The sequence below is a fragment of the Cotesia glomerata genome, linkage group LG1 (genome assembly GCF_020080835.1).
Source record: "Cotesia glomerata isolate CgM1 linkage group LG1, MPM_Cglom_v2.3, whole genome shotgun sequence".
Taxonomy (NCBI): domain Eukaryota; kingdom Metazoa; phylum Arthropoda; class Insecta; order Hymenoptera; family Braconidae; genus Cotesia; species Cotesia glomerata.
The window spans coordinates 27,420,031-27,434,702 of record NC_058158.1 but is presented as its reverse complement, the minus strand read 5'-3'; the positions used below and the strand labels follow the sequence as shown (position 1 = coordinate 27,434,702).

General features: G+C 30.0%; 3 protein-coding genes across 4 annotated transcripts in view; 2 read left to right on the top strand and 1 right to left on the bottom strand.

Moving 5' to 3' along the window:
* The first annotated feature begins 16 nt into the window (after nucleotides 1–16).
* LOC123268882 (prohormone-4) lies at nucleotides 17–4,853 on the top strand. Its single transcript, XM_044734312.1, has 4 exons — nucleotides 17–431; nucleotides 1,239–1,370; nucleotides 1,470–1,622; nucleotides 1,979–4,853. The coding sequence occupies exons 1-4, from the start codon at nucleotides 314–316 to the stop codon at nucleotides 2,170–2,172; spliced, it is 597 nt and encodes a 198-aa protein (XP_044590247.1). The 5' UTR covers nucleotides 17–313; the 3' UTR covers nucleotides 2,173–4,853.
* Nucleotides 4,854–5,931: 1,078 nt separating this feature from the next.
* LOC123268590 (probable DNA mismatch repair protein Msh6) lies at nucleotides 5,932–10,601 on the bottom strand. 2 transcript variants are annotated; one of them, XM_044733822.1, is made up of 5 exons: nucleotides 10,271–10,601; nucleotides 9,751–9,948; nucleotides 9,518–9,636; nucleotides 9,369–9,431; nucleotides 5,932–9,133 (listed from the first exon to the last, which is right to left on the bottom strand). In XM_044733822.1, exons 1-5 carry the CDS (start codon nucleotides 10,416–10,418, stop codon nucleotides 6,197–6,199), a joined length of 3,465 nt encoding a protein of 1,154 aa, XP_044589757.1. In that variant the 5' UTR covers nucleotides 10,419–10,601; the 3' UTR covers nucleotides 5,932–6,196. The 2 variants fall into 2 exon arrangements, with proteins under 2 accessions (XP_044589757.1, XP_044589751.1); XM_044733816.1 differs by having other exon boundaries at nucleotides 9,369–9,434; nucleotides 9,521–9,636; nucleotides 10,271–10,600.
* Nucleotides 10,602–11,702: 1,101 nt separating this feature from the next.
* Nucleotides 11,703–14,672, top strand: part of LOC123268643 (exocyst complex component 6) — an 11,654-nt gene continuing 8,684 nt past the window's right edge. The window contains exons 1-5 of the mRNA XM_044733900.1: nucleotides 11,703–11,887; nucleotides 12,307–12,472; nucleotides 12,554–14,170; nucleotides 14,240–14,381; nucleotides 14,500–14,672. Of these exons, the coding sequence (XP_044589835.1) occupies nucleotides 11,820–11,887; nucleotides 12,307–12,472; nucleotides 12,554–14,170; nucleotides 14,240–14,381; nucleotides 14,500–14,672 (2,166 nt within the window). The 5' untranslated portion in view covers nucleotides 11,703–11,819. The remainder of the gene's footprint in view (nucleotides 11,888–12,306; nucleotides 12,473–12,553; nucleotides 14,171–14,239; nucleotides 14,382–14,499) is intronic.

Sequence of the window (14,672 nt, the reverse complement as noted above, 5' to 3'; positions counted from 1 at the left end):
GTTCAGTGCTTCTACCCTCTCCCTCGCTATCACTTTTATAACTTGCAGCCTGTTGTGAGAATCAGAAAAAGCTCAACGCGGCATTACTACGTTGACATTAGTAACCGCGCACGGGCTCGCGGAAACTAATACTATATTTTTTAACATTAAAATTGTATTAGTGATCTAACGTCATACTGTTCGGACGTTTTTAAACGTTGTGTAAAAGATTTAAGAACATAAAAAGGAATTAAATTATTCCAGTAATTTTTTTTTTTTATTTGAGAGCAACCTTTTTGATTACTGATTACAAAAGCGTTTCAATATTTCAACGATGATTTTTAGATCGTCTACTAATCTGGTGATTAGCCTAGCTTTCATTGTCTTGTTCAGACCAGCTAAAACTATTGATCTTGCCCGATTTTATGGACACGTACATTCCAAACGTTCAGGTAAGCAAAATTATTTTAAATTATTAATCAAGAAAAAAAAAATATTCTCTAAAAAATCTTTATTTCCGAGAGAAAATAATTTGACGAAATTGTAAAAACTTTTATTTAAATTTATGGACAAACTACAAGTGATTATTTTGTAATTACTCTAAGCTTAAACTTTGATATTTATAAAAATATATCGTGTGACATTGTATACTTGAACCTTTTTTTTTTTTTTTTAATCTACTGGGAGTGCCTTTTCTGCATGTTAGTTATTGTATGCTCTTCTTCGATCGATACGACATGATAACTGCCGAGCAACAGTTGCTGCTTTGATGAAAAATACAAGAGCAAAGTTACATCTACTTGCTCTGACGCCTTTTAATATTTAATTTTTATCACATAAAATAAATTCATTTATGAATAAAATATTTCTTTGAGTCAAAGGAATTAAAATGTACTTCAATTTTTAAAGAGCTTTCTAAATTGGGTCAGGTGTCGATCCGAGCATGTCTGACGACGTATATTCTCAAGGTCATCAATTTTGCCGGCAGTTAAAATTAATGTCCCAACAAGGTCTCTCGGGGATTTATGAGTTCACTATTTCTAGCCGACGCTTTTTTACTAAATTATTAAGTTGTTCTTACTTTTCAATGAATTTTATAATTAATTAGAAAACTCATTTTTAAAAACTTTTTTCGTTTTAAGTTTTCAGTTTAATTATATAAAGTTTAATCAATTTAATTCTACAAAGTCATGGAAATTCATTATAGATTATGTTAATGACGATAATTAAATTTTTAAAATGTTACATTTATTTATAAGGAGATGCTTGTCACCCTTACGAGCCATTCAAATGCCCGGGAGAGGCAACGTGTATCTCTATTCAGTATTTATGTGATGGGGCTCCAGATTGTCGAGACGGATACGATGAAGATCCTCGACTTTGTACAGCTGGTAAGTTAACTTCTTAAATGATTAAACGATTTATTAATTATTTTATTTTTCATGTTTATCAGTGTTGAGCTTATTATTTACGAAAATTTTGCTTTTCAGCTAGGAGACCACCCGTAGAAGAAACTGCTAGCTTTCTGCAATCTCTTCTGGCAAGTCATGGTCCAAATTATCTCGAAAAACTTTTTGGCAGTAAGGCAAGAGATGCATTAGCACCGTTAGGCGGTGTTAATATGGTGGCAATCGCACTTTCTGGTTAGTGATAGTTAAGTTTTTATCCATTTATAAAATAGAAGGCAAAGAAAATAAAAAATACATATGACCGACAAAAACTTAATGATTTTTCTACGGAAAAAAAATTTACTTGGACAAAGTAAAAGTTTTTTTAAATCAAAAAATCTTTTTTTGATTTAGAATAACTTTGTTAACTCAAAAAGATTTTTCCGTTTTAAAATAATTACGGTTACAGATAATAATTTTTTGAACCAATAATAATTTTTAATAAGAATTCCTTTTTTTACGTGTAATTGATTTTTATGATTCGGAATTAAAGAATAAATTGCTGTAAAAATAAATAATTACAATTTTAAAATTTTTTTTTATAATTTCAGAATCTCAAACAATTGAAGATTTTGGAGCCGCATTACATTTAATGCGTTCGGATCTCGAACACTTGCGTTCAGTGTTTATGGCAGTCGAAAATGGAGATTTGGGAATGTTGAAATCGCTCGGAATTAAAGATTCTGAACTTGGTGACGTTAAATTTTTCCTTGAAAAGCTTGTTAACACAGGTTTTCTTGATTAAAATGTTTAAGACTTAAAAAAAAAAAGTAGTGGTTTTTAGCAAAATACCACTACTATTTTGCGCGATTACGAAGTCACAATTTCATTTACCCTTAAACATTGCGAAAAAAAAAAATTTCATCCACAACTTATAATTAAGAGTAAAAAATGAAAGTATATATATTTATCGCATTTTTTGCTGTGCGAATTCAACTATATAATCAGAAGGGACTCGTGTTTATTTTTCCATGTATAAGATGAAAAAATTTTTGTCGACTTTAAAAATTTTTAACTATATACATTTTGAAATCGCAATTATCTCAATCGGGATAATAATAATTATTATTATTCTTTCATAATAATATCTTGCTATACAATCTTTACAATTTTCCTATTCGAGCTTATCTGTACAGCTTTGCATAAAATAAATGCAACAATGGTACAATATTGTTAGCTAATTTGTGAGGAGAGGGAGTAGTAAAGTATTAAATATTTAATACTTGCTATTTTAATTTACTTCCTACGTTGAGACAGAGATGATAATCGTAACATAAATATGGATGGCCTATTCAGATTATTATAGGTTGCTATTTAAAGTCAAAGTTAAATAATTAATTTTTTTTTTTCAGTATTATTTTTTTATTTAGATATTTTTATTAATAATGAATTCTTCCACCGGAATAATTTTCTTCCCAACTTTTACGTTTACTCAAACTTCCATATGTTTTTAATTATAGGAAGAATACTAATCACTCAAAAGTAAAATTATTTTTTAGCTTTCAATAAATGTAAGTGTGGTTCAATAATTTTTTTCTTCTATCTTAATTGATTCCGTAGATTGAGAAAAATATTGCTGAGTAATATGTTTTAAGTGAGTTTTATAAGTTTTTAAGATAAAATAAATAAGAGGTCTTTTATTTTTTATTTTTAACTTTGGATAAAAGTTCTAAGCGTTTTTGATCAATCTACTGAAGCAGTGAAGCGTTTGAAAAAAAATCCATAAAAGTATTTTTATTGGCCAAAATAGATGAAAATGCACTTGAACCTTCAGCTAGATCGATCTATCCATGTGTGAGAATACCACTGAACTTTTGCTTACGACTCAACAGGATGGAAGTTCTGTTTTAATAAATTAAATGATAATTTTTTTTTTATTCACTATAAAAACTTGCGTCGACATATCAACTGCACTCAACAATTGATTAATATAATCTCAGATGTGTACGCTTATTGCAGTTATATATTTTGTAACCAACATTTGACTATTGAACTTAATAACAGCTATAAGCATCATTGTACCTGTTAGTGCATTTATGCACTTTTTCCAATTAAATTCTTTGAAATCACCGTCAGAAAATCAATCAATAGATAAAAATAGTATATCACAGAACTATTATTTAAAAAATGAAAACATTTTTTGTATTCTGTGCGGATAAAACTATAATTCTCAAAATTTTTAAATAATTTTTTTTTCCAGATGTTTTAGAGTGACATTCTATCCTGGGGTAATATTTTACATATCATTCTTGATGTAACAGAAAAATTAATCTTTTATTTATTTTCTTAATTAAATAAATTCCTCAATATTTTATTAATAAAGCACTATGCATATCATTAGCATTACATATCAGGACGTCTGTGACGCATAAATTAAATTAGATATTTATGTAAAAAAACTCGAAGAATATTTTTTAAATTTACTGGCTAAAAAAAAGGATATAAACAAACAATATAATTTTTATGCAGTTAAATTTTCATTATAGCCATCTAGTGAATAATTTATTTATATATACTTATATTAATATAAAAAAGTATTTCAATTATTAGGATGAAAACAATAATAAACATATCAAATTGCTGAATGCAATACATACATATCAGTAGCATTAATTAATAATAATGACAAATCAAATTAATAATATAATAATAAGGCCATACCGTATATCAATATAAGTATTTCATATACCCTTCTTTTTGCTGTCTAGCTATAGTTATAGACATATTAATTAGTAATTATTAGATATTTAATATTTTAGACGAAATTTAAATAGTAAAAATTAATATCGAGTTAATATTACAATTACGTTTGTAGGCGATTACAATAATATTAAATTTGGAAAACATAACAAATATTTACTGAAAATTTTTTGGATTTGCTATTGAATATCCACCAGGATAATTAATTTTAATTTAATTTGGGAAAAATAATAGAAAATAAGATTTTGATTGAAAAATACTTTTATAAAAGAAATGAGAACGATCTTTAAATTAATTATTGTTGTGATTTAAAATAGGGCCTAAATCGCAACAAAATTTTTAAAAGATCTTTCAACTTAATAATGCCTAAGGGTTAAATCGAAACATTTTGCTTCTTATTGACCCTTTAGTAAACTCAAAAGTATGATTGTTTCAATATTTTACATCGGAGTTAATAAGAACATGATTACATAAGCACGGAATGGCTTGAAGATTGATAAGGAATTTAAAATATATTTAAATTAATTATAAGTGTATCGTTTTTAACTACAGATTGTATTAACTGCTTCTTTAAATTATTATCAATTTTTTTTACTTGATTATAGTAAAAAATCAGTTTTAAATAATTGTAATTGTATCTATTGATTTGAATTATGTCCATTTAACTTGTATTGTATTTAATTAATGTTAATATTAGTTTACTCAATAAAATTAATTTTGAACCTATTGGTACTATTTATAGTATTATTTATTCATATTATATGGGTGATTCTCTGGAAGGACGTCCTAAATCTGTACAAAATTGTCCGACCAAATTATTTTTGATTTTATTAGAAAAAAAATTAACAAGGGCTACAAAACTATCAGCTTAATTATAATAAATAAACAGCCGAATTAATTTTTGCTTTTTCGATATTTGTGTATCTTTTGCCATATAGCATGACAGGGGACTGATTTTTTTTATCAAATTGAGAAAAATCAAGCAAACTATTTCAATGCATTCAACTTTTTAAGTTCTCAATAAATGTTTACATTAATTAGAATAATATTAAGACTTATGGATCCAATTTTATAAATAAATTATAAATAAAAATAGCTGCCAGGGGACTGAGTTTTGAAGTTGCCCAGACACATATTTCCAGCACAAACGGTGCTTTGACACTAAATAAAATGCCGATAAAGCGCTAACAGCCCTATGGTTATTAACTCAAGGCTAGTTAGATCCTTATAAACCTTACAAAAGGTAAAATAACACGCTGGATTTTTTTTTTTGGCTTTGAACTTCTGGCAGGGGACTGATCTTAAAATGCCTGGGACAAACTTTGGTTTGATGAATTTAATGAAACAAATTAATTTTCGGTACTTTTTATTGAAGAAGATTGTTAGTTAACTAATTAAGTTTATAAACATTATGGACCAAATTATATATTATTGACGAATAACTTAAAATTTAATCTTAAAGTTTTAATTTTGGGAATGGGACAGCCCAGGGGACTGACATTTCGGTGGTTTAAGAATTTATAGCAAAAAAACCAAAATTTATTCCATTTTAGTTTGTAATGCTCCAAATAGAAATTTTTTTTTTACTTTCGTAATAAATTTTTTTTAGTAACAAAATAACAATTTTTCTAATAAAAAAATGCCTGGGACAGCAAAAAACATCCTTACAGAGAATCACCCATATATTAATACCTATTTGAATGTTCTATAATATTTTCTCATTTAAAATTTTTATTAAGTTAAAAAATAATTATAAAAAATTATACACTAACTTATTTTATAAAAAATTCAATAAAATAATTAATATTTCATTAAAAGTATTTATTTAAAAAAGTACAATATTCAAGAACGTATACGAATAATTTTATATTTTTTATGGTAACTATTTTATTAAAATGGAATAATTAAAAATGGAAAATTTTCATTTCCGCAACATTAAACAAATGAAACAAACAACATTGAAATTTATTTAAGCAAAATACTTTTTAAATTATAAAAAATATCTATATGTTAACAATACTGAGTATTTTGTGTAAAGTATAAATATAATAATAGAGTATGGCAGAAAATTAATTTTTTATCTTCAATGTATGCATCTGATTTAGTATGTCTTTTACATTATTATTCTCAACATTACATAATGAGATAAATAAATTCCGCCTGTTTCCAGCATCTTCTAGTTCCTTAGCAAGTTCGTTAGCACGTTTGGTAATGTTTGCTTTTATTCCCGCAATTCTCGCAGCATTGAACCCGTATGATTTTGGACACGCACCTTCGATCAACTTGTATAAGAAAGTAACAGTTTCTTGGGTAGCGTCAGACTCTTCACTCTCAACTAAACAAGCCATATGAGCGGGTGAGACATTTGGATTGTTTTTGAAATCTTCCACTAGTGCATGATAATGAGTAGAGAAAATTGTTCGACACTTAAGCTCGATAAGGGCTTTCAAAACCGCCGCTGCAATCGCTGTCCCATCGTGCGTAGAAGTACCTCGACCAAGTTCATCGACAAGAACGAGAGAATTTTTAGTAGCGTGTTGTACAAATGCAGCAGCTTCACTTAATTCAACAAGGAATGTACTTCTTCCAGTTATCATATCGTCATTAGCACCAAGTCGAGTAAAAACACGGTCTATTAATGAAAGTTTGCAACTTTCTGCTGGTATATGGCAGCCTATATGTGCCATAATACTCAGTAAACCGACTTGACGCATAATTGTTGATTTACCACCCATGTTGGGCCCAGTTAAAACTACTAGAGGGCCATAATTGTTCGTTGCAAGTGATGTATCATTGGGAACAAAGTTGTCCGAGGTAATGAAAGGATGTTTGCCATCTTTTATATCCAACATAATTTCATTAGTATCAACTATTTCCGGAACGCACATACAACCACTTCTTGAGTATTCAGCAAGTGAAATTAAAACATCAAGAACGGCAACTTTGTAAACAGCCGTAGCCCACATGTCGTAATGCTCGCTGAATTTAGCAAAAGTACGTCTGTCGGAATCTTTTACCACTTTTTCACGCTTTTCTTCAGCTTCAGTCTGTCTTCTAAGAAGTTCTCTAGTTTCTTCAGTCCAATAACGTTTGAAACCTTTCCTTTGCCCTTGTAATTGATAGCGATCAGTAATTTTTTTCGCTTGACTTTCAGGTACTTCAAGTTGATAAGCATTTTTTTTAGTTCCAGTATACTTAATACTAGCCCCAAAAAATCTGCATTGTGTTTTTAAATAGGCGTCGGCATCAATTTTTATCTGTTCAATTTCAGCAATTACTTTGTCATATTCGATATCCATTCCTTTTTTGGGAATAATACATCCTTTTTCCAATGCTGCTTCTGCGTCAAATCCACGTTCAAAATGCCTGATGGTTTCGTTTAAATCAGGAAATTCTCCATTAGGCTCCAATTGTGTTGTTCGGACTATCAAATTACTTTCAAAAGGTTCAAAAAGTTTCATTATTTTGAGTACTTGATCAAAACCTTTAAGACAGCTTACAAAATCGTTGATTTTTCTTTTATTGTAGGTACCCATTTCAAACATAAATGCTCGGCCATCGGGATGACTCTTCAACTTAGCAGCGTTTCCGTGAGCATGTATTTTACTCAATAATCTTTCAAGATCTGGAAGAGTACTCAAAATTTTTTTAGCGTCCTGACATACGTGATAAAGGTCAATAAGTTCTGTAATAGCCTCTTGACGACTCATTATTAAATTTTTCTGACAAACTGGACGACAAATCCATTCTTTTAGTAATCTTTTCCCAAAAGCTGTGCAACAGTGATCTAAAATTGTTAAAAGAGAGCAACTTCCTCTAAGAATATTTAAATTATTTATTGCGACAGCGTCGATTACCATATTTGCAAGTGGTCCAGTAATTTTTCCATCAGCAACATTCATATCTGGAGGTACATAAGTTTGAAACTTTTTTTGCGCCAATAGTTGCTGATCTAGCTTGTAGTCTGACAATATATAAACACAAGCACCCAGAGCATTAACTGCCAGTTGTTTATCATCTGCTGGGCTCAAACCAAGAGTATCTCGCTCATTTAAATAAGGCTTCAGACCTTCAGGCCAAGAAAATTCAGATGATTCATACTTGAAATATTCTCCTTCGTGAAGTTTTTCAAGAACTTTTGTCGCTGACCAGAACTGTGAATCTTTTAATAAGGCTTCTTTCATTGTTGTGGTTGGCAATTGAGTATTGATTATTTTCATTGTTACTTGGGACAGATTTCCTTTTTCGTAAACCACGTGAACAGGAGTGTAATGAGATAACATCGTAAGTAAACGCGAATTATGACGATCGTCTTCAAATTGACCTAGATAAAAAATTCCGATACTTGTGTCGATGAAACAAACTCCGTAAGTAGGCAGCTGATTTGAGCTTTGTTGCTCAACTATGGACATTAAGTATTTAGAATGGGCTGAAAAACTTTCAGTGTCCTGAATGGTAGCCACTCTTGTGCCTCGAGTACTGATTTGACAAATTTCACGTTTAACAACTTTGTCAAATTTAGTTGTTTTTGTTTTTTCACAACGCTCTGCCATCATTGCCGGATTTTCCGTTTGTTCAATACGAGCAACTTTGTAACCTTTTTCGACGAGCATTGATGAAAAACGCCCATAGCTCACTTCAGGAAATCCTGAATGAGCCCATTCACCTCGCATAAAAGTCAAGCCGAGGGCATTTACCGCAATTACGGCATCCATATGATATAATTCATAAAATTTACCAACTTTAAAGAAAAAAATACAGTCCCAATGTTGAGTCTTGAGTATCCACCACTGACGCATCGCCGGAGTTTGCTTATCAAGAAAATCTTTCGGTAGATAAATTGTTTTGGGATCATATTCCGGATGGTCTGGTCTTCTTTCTTTAGCATCGCGAATTTTTTCCGGCTGAAGAAATGGGAGTTTCAAATGAGGCCAACTTTCATTGCCTGATGCTGGACCTGAAGGCAAAGCTGCTTTTTGCATTTGGAAGGATTTGGTCGATTCATCCTGTAGTTAAAGTTTATGTCAATAAAAAGTACTCATCTATTGATCGGTCATAATTATAAAAATAGCAGACATCCAACAACTTTTACAGACAAATGAAATATTAAGAAAAAACAAATAATAGACATTTATATCCAATACTTTTTGAATTTCAGTTTTTTAGTTTTTTAATAATATATCAGAATGTATGCTATTTTTTATGTCATGATAAATAAAGCAATAGTCTATTTATTCTTACATCATCAACAATTTTCTTCTTGGCTGGCCATGATTTTTTAGCATTACCAGTGTTTCTTTTAGGCATCTAATTAAAGAAAAAAAATATATATGAAAAGATAAATTATTATGAAAGAATTAAATTGATAAAAAAATTTTTAAATGCTATATTACTGGTTCTTTTTGAGGTGTCGGTTCATCTTCAGTTTGTGTGTCTAAAGTAGTATCTGCTTCAGATGTAGGAACACCTGATGATATTGAAGCATCTGATTCTTCAGCATCTTCATCACCTGTTATTTGAAAAGAAATAAGTCAGTTTTTAACAAGCACAAAATAACAGTTATATACTAAAAATTATCTATGTATACCGTTTGTTATTTTTCATAGATCTTAAACTACTTTACCTGGCTTATATTCATCTGAATCGTCCCCACTTTCATCTGAGGGAATAATAATCCTCCTTCTCTTAGTCTTCTTAGGGGTCTCTTCATCTTTGTCTACATCTTCCAAACTCTCTTCATCGACCTTGGGTTTTTCTTTTTCCTGCCGTTTCCTTTTCGGAGTATTAGATCCCTCTTTATTCTCTTTTCCATTAACAGTAGCTAGCAAAAATCGTTTAAATAAATTTTATGACTACATGACACAAATACTCATACTCAATGTAATCTCTCTAATTAATCTCATTATATAATTATTAATTCATCAAAACATAATTTTACAATACATGTATAAATAAATACAAAATCAATATCGAATTCTTTTGTCCGAGCTCATGTAATTGTTCACACAAAGAAAAATATTGAATGTCAGATTATACATTACTCTAATTTTATATAATAATTATTAATCAAGACAATATAGTTATATTAATATGTTGGATAATAATAATTAAATATATAAATAACAAAAATAATTAACACCAACCTTTTGTTTTAGGATTAGTAGCACGTTTAGGTGTTGTGAGTTTCGGACTCGATTCAACTTTAGTCACTTTATTATCCTCTTTTTTGGGTACTTTTGGTGATGTAAAGTAATTAAAAAGAGTATTAGTCTGAGTAGGACGTTTACTCATGATTAATGATTTATGAAAACACGCTGTTGAGAAATGGCTTCACTTATAACGTTTTTCTATTGTGGGTCCATACAACATAAGCACTTGCTAGCTTCTCTGCTCTACAACTCTCGTATATAAACTAACTGAAGACGCAAATGCCGAAAAATGCCGGATTATTCGCGGTTGAATGAATTAAACTGGCGGGAATTTGTATAACCTTAAAATAACAAACAAAGATGTCACTGATGTCACTAATATTGGTTAATTTTCAACAGAAAAAATTTATTTATTGTAAACAAGCCTTGAAAATTAGAGGGTGTTGTTTATCTCATAATAGGGATGGGCGATGTTAGCAAAAAAAATCGACATCGGACTATCGATTTTCGAAATTTTTCACCATCGAACCATCGATGTTTTGAGAAAAACATCGAAACATCGATTGTAGACATCGATGTTGAAAATGCGCGCGAAAATTCGAAAAAATTATACTTATTACCAAATTTGGCGTAAAAAGAAATAATTTTTAATTATTTTAATTATTATTGCCCTTACACCCTCAAAATTTTGACTAAAATCCAAAAAACCCTAAATAAGGCAAAAAATTGCGAAAAACTGCAGCCACAGCGATGAATAAAATTTTTTGGACCTAGATCAAGCATGATTTTTATATATTTCAATTCACTGAATCTGAATTTGAACGTTAATTAGTCCGTTGAGCCGTCAAAATTTGAAAAAATAGCAAAAAACTAAAAAAAATGACAATAAATCATGAAAAATCGAAATTATCAACATAAAAAAATTTTTTGGATTCAGATTGAGTATGATTAAAATTCAAAAAAATCTCAAAAACCAAAAAAATCGGGAAAATTAAAGTTATAAATAAGAGAAAAAAATCTATTAAACACTGTGTAGGTCATTTAAAGATTAAAAAAATTCGATACAATCAAACGACAGACTGAAATTCGAAAATATGGTTATTTCGTTATTTTTGAATTCTAAGATCATATTCCAGCTATGAAAATGCACTTGCAAGTCATTAACAATTGTGTTTAATAGATTTTTTTTTCCATATTTATAACTGTAATTTTTACGATTTTTTTTTGGGTATTTTCAGATTTTTTTTTTAATTTTTAGCGCGCGCTAAAAAATTTCTAGTAGAAATTTATTTCGATGTCGATGGTTCATTATTCTACATCGACCATCGATGTTCCGATTCCAAAAAAAATCGACCAAAAAAATCGATGTTTCCCGGAAAAAACATCGATAGTCGAAACATCGATGTATATCGCCCATCCCTATCTCATAAATGCCAAGTTGCCAAGCAAGAAGCAAGTGATTCTCCATATATGTCATAAGAGAAAAGACAATTATACAAATATTTGTATTTTATTTTACATATATTCAACCTAGTATATTAAAATGCAAAATCATGATATTTTAATTCAAGAAATAGAGGGTATTGATGATTATTTGGGTCCAACATTTAGGTATGTATTTTTTTTTCTTTAATAAAAACAAACCAAGTTAACATAAAAATCTTGCTGATGATTGTTTGTAAAATACGCGGGGGTGTATTTCACTCTTGTACGCATGTTTATTGCAATTGCGCAATATAAGGGTTGAAAATAAGGGTAAATGTAGATGAGGTATATGAAGCCGGGTTGTCAGTACTTTCTTAAAAGCAATATAATTATTATGTCTCACGTATCTCAGAGACCCAATGTTTTGTCAACGTCAGCTCCTAAATATGAGCATTTGTTATTTGAAATAGAATCAACTGATACTAGTAGCGTAGGTTTGGTAATAAGGTATCAACAATTTAGTTTTTAAATAATGCATATTTTCAAAAAATTAAATCGTTCTATATTTATTTATTAATTAATTAATTTATTTTTTAATATTTCAGAGCTATTTATGATGGACACGAGCATCAGAAGTTTATGGAAAAGTTGGACGAAAGAATCAAGAGTCATGATAAAGAAATAGAACGAATGTGCAATCATCATTATCAAGGATTTATTGATTCTATTCGCGAACTATTACAAGTTAGATCTCTTGCACAACAGTTGAATGTTGGTTAATGTTATTTTTAATTTTTTTTTATCTCTACAGAAATTCTGAATGATATTTTAATAGAAATTTTTTATTTATAGACTGAAATATTGGATCTAGACACAAGAATAAGTGCTTCAACAACACAAGTAATCGAAAAGGGAGAAGAGTTGGTTAAAGCTAGAAAAGTAGAAAGTAATATCGCAGCTGCAATTGATAGTTTGACAACATGTTTACCTGTTCTTGCTGCCTATGCAAAACTTCAACGGCAATTAAAAGACAAAAGATATTATCCAGCGTTAAAAACACTGGAGCATTTAGAATCCTTTGATTTACCTAAAGTTAAAAATTATCGGTTTTCATCACAGATTACTGAACAAATTCCTTTGCTAAGAGAAAATATCAAAGATGCTTCCATGTCTGATTTACGATTTTTTTTGGAAAATATACGAAAATATTCACCGAAAATAGGCGAAGTAGCAATGAGACATAGCGCTGAGCAGCTTGTCAATGAGTCCGAAATAATTGGAAAAAAAAAGAAAAAGATTCAGCAAAGTTCAACCCCAATAAATGAAGGCGAAGACGAATTAAGTGCACAAGACCTAATGGACTTTAGTCCTGTTTATCGTTGTATGCATATTTATACAGTATTACGTGAAGGTGATACATTTAAGAGTTACTATCAACAGCAGAGGCATCAACAAGCGCGACTAGTATTGCAGCCACCGATTAATATGCACGAGAGTATTATCGGATACCAAACTTACTTACATGGAATCATAGGATTTTTCGTCGTTGAAGATCACATTTTAAATACAGGAAATGGATTGACAACCCGACTTTACTTGGAAGAATTGTGGGTAATGGCATTATCTAAAATTGTAAATGCTTTACGAACCCATTCAGCTTACTGTACTGATGCAACGCTTATTTTAAAAATAAAAAATCTCATTATGTTATTTAACACAACCCTGAGAAATTATGGATATCCCGTTGGTCAACTCTGGGATCTATTACAAGAAATCAGAGTTCACTACAACGAAGTATTAATGCAGCATTGGGTACAATTATTTAGAGATATTTTAGATGAAGATAATTTCCTTCCAATTCAAGTATCTTCACAAGAAGAATATAATCAAATATTAGAATCATTTCCTTATCACGATCCAGAACTAGAAAAAGCGAGATTTCCTAAAAAATTTCCTTTTTCTATGATGGTACCCAAAGTTTATCATCAAGTTAAAGAGTTTATTTATGCTTGTTTAAAATTTTCTGAAGATTTAAACTTAACCCAGACTGAAATTGACGAAATGATTACTAAGTCAACAAATCTTTTATTGACACGAACTTTCAGCGGGTGTTTATCTTCATTGTTTCGTAAACCATCTTTAGCACTTCTTCAAGTAGTACAAATTATTATAAATACGGGATATCTAGAGTCTTCCACAAAATACCTAGAAGAATTTGTTTCCAATATCACGGGAACATCTCATGATGGACAGCTAAGTTGTGGTGGAGTCAAGTCAGCTATGTTTCGAGTTGCCAGAGATGACGCCGAGAAACAAATTTGTGACAAACTCGAAAGAAAACTTGATGAATTTTTAGAGCTGGAAAATTATGATTGGATATTAGCGGAGCCTCAAGGACATGCTTCAGGATTCATTACCGATCTTATTGCATTTTTACAAAGCACTTTTACGTGTTTTACAAACTTGCCAGTGGGTTTATCATAAACTATCTCTTATTTTTTTTTTTACATTTGCAATAATTTTAATAACTTTTTTTAGGCTGAAGTTGCACAAGTGGCATGCAAATCAGCATGCCGTCATATAGCTGAGGCTATTTTGAACATTTTAATCAGCGAAGATGTTAAACAAATATCCATGGGAGCTCTTCAACAAGTTAACTTGGATACAATTCAATGCGAACGTAATTATTAAATTTAAATAATAAATTGAAAAATAAGATTCTTATTATGACAATAATAATAATAGTAATGAGTATAAATTAAATGAAAAGAAAATAAACTTTTGGTTACTTATTCTAGAATTTGCTGCATCAGAGCCAGTTTTAGGCTTACCAGAAGGTATATTGCTACAATACTTTGCACAATTGCGACAACTATTGGATCTGTTCATGACATGGGACTGGCCTACATACTTTCATGACTATGGTCATGAGTCGAGTAAATATCATTTAGTGACACCCAACATGGCAATT